General features: G+C 35.8%; 1 protein-coding gene across 1 annotated transcript; it reads left to right on the top strand.

Annotated features, from left to right (window-relative positions):
- Positions 1-504: 504 nt before the first annotated feature.
- On the top strand, positions 505-1,495 carry LOC127872347 (fibroleukin-like). Its single transcript, XM_052415680.1, has one exon. The coding sequence runs from the start codon at positions 506-508 to the stop codon at positions 1,493-1,495; it is 990 nt and encodes a 329-aa protein (XP_052271640.1). The 5' UTR covers position 505.
- Positions 1,496-1,754: the final 259 nt, after the last annotated feature.

Below are 1,754 nucleotides of genomic sequence, written 5' to 3'. Positions count from 1 at the left end.
AGCAGCTGCAATAGCGCAGCATGATTCATGTGATTGTGATGCTATTGTGAGTCAAAATAAAAATGTAATAAATGCATTTCAGATTGAACAATCCGAGAAATTAATGCTTAAAAAGAAAATCGAAGAAATGGGAAAAGAACATGAATTTGAAATCGGTAATCTACGCGAAATCATAAATAATGTTGTTTCTGGATTAAACAGTACGGACAGGACATTACGTTCAGTAACAGACACGATAAAAAATGAAACACTGGATAATTCTTTTAACAGAGAATATGTTATGAAAGCGTTTCAGAGTGAAAAATCAGAGAATATAATTCTTCGAAGGAAATTAGACGACATGAGAAAACAACATGATTTTGAAATCGGAAATCTCCGCGAAATGTTTAATAGTGTTGTTTCTAGATTAAACAGTACGGACAGGACATTACGTTCAGAAATAGACACAATAAAAAACCAAACAGTAAAGAATGCGGTCAAGAGAGACAAATCTGAAAACGACGAAATGAAAAAAGAATATGATTTTGAAATTGGAAATCTCCGCGAAATGTTTAACAATGTTGTTTCTAAATTAAACAGTACGGACATGACATTACGTTCAGAAATTAACGCAATCAAAAATGAAACAATGGAAAACTTCAGCGCTTCAAAGAAGCTGCTTCATGACAGCTATGTTGTCTGTCGAAAAGAGATAAATCAAACGCGTTCTTTTTACAACGCTGAGTTCATGCGTGTAAATGAGTCATTGACGAACCGTCTGAATGCACTAGATCTGATAACATCAGATATTGCCAATCTGAAAGTGTCGAATGAAATCTTGACGAACAGTTATAATGTAATTCAACGCCTTTATCCAGATTCATGTGAAACAATGGAAAAGAGTGGCGAATACAAAATTTACCCCAGTTCCCACCCGAACGGCATCAATGTATTTTGTTATAAAGACTCCACAAATAGGGGATGGATAGTAATACAGAGGAGAGCAGACGGTTCTGTAAATTTCAACCGCACTTGGGCCGATTACAAAGACGGTTTCGGCAACTTGAGTAGTGATTTCTGGTTAGGAAATGAACATATATACCAGCTGACGAAGAACAAAAAAAGAGAACTGAGGATCGATATGGAGACGTTCGATGGAAATAAGACATATGCGCTGTATTCGATGTTCAATATTTCATCTGAGTCTGAGAAGTATAAGCTCCATGTGGCCGGGTATTCTGGTGACGCAGGAAATGGTTTAGCTACGAAGGTTTATGGTAATTCCGAGATGCACAATGGTCACTCGTTTTCAACTTTCGATGCAGATAATGACTTGGCTACTCATACCTGTTGTTCATGCCATTATGGTGGCGGCTGGTGGTTTACCAGCTGTTTCAACAGCAATCTGAACGCTGAATACTTCAAGAAAAAGACACAAACATGGTATGGAGTTACTTGGCAACTTGATGGAAGATGGCCGATATCTTTGAAATTTGTCGCAATGAAAGTACGCTAACATTGCACTTTTATACTTGAGTGTCATTAGATCAAAGAAAATGATTTGTATTCGCGTTTTATCTACGTTGTTAATGCCTGATTTGACTTATGAAAGATTATATTATTATAATATTATATTATTATTATATTATTAAACGCATTTTATTTATCAAGGACTTTCACTAAGCAGTGAAACACCATATCGGTTATATTCGGAGACATAATCTACGAATAATACATCGGGCATCATTAATCCCAACTATAAACTAACAAAGTTC

This window comes from Dreissena polymorpha, chromosome 3 (assembly GCF_020536995.1).
Source record: "Dreissena polymorpha isolate Duluth1 chromosome 3, UMN_Dpol_1.0, whole genome shotgun sequence".
Taxonomy (NCBI): Eukaryota; Metazoa; Mollusca; class Bivalvia; order Myida; family Dreissenidae; genus Dreissena; species Dreissena polymorpha.
This window is presented reverse-complemented; position numbering and strand designations above follow the sequence as displayed.

Bases quoted from the DNA above. Each gene is read 5' to 3' on its own strand.
- LOC127872347 (XM_052415680.1), top strand. From the start codon at position 506: ATGAAAAAAGAATATGATTTTGAAATTGGAAATCTCCGCGAAATGTTT.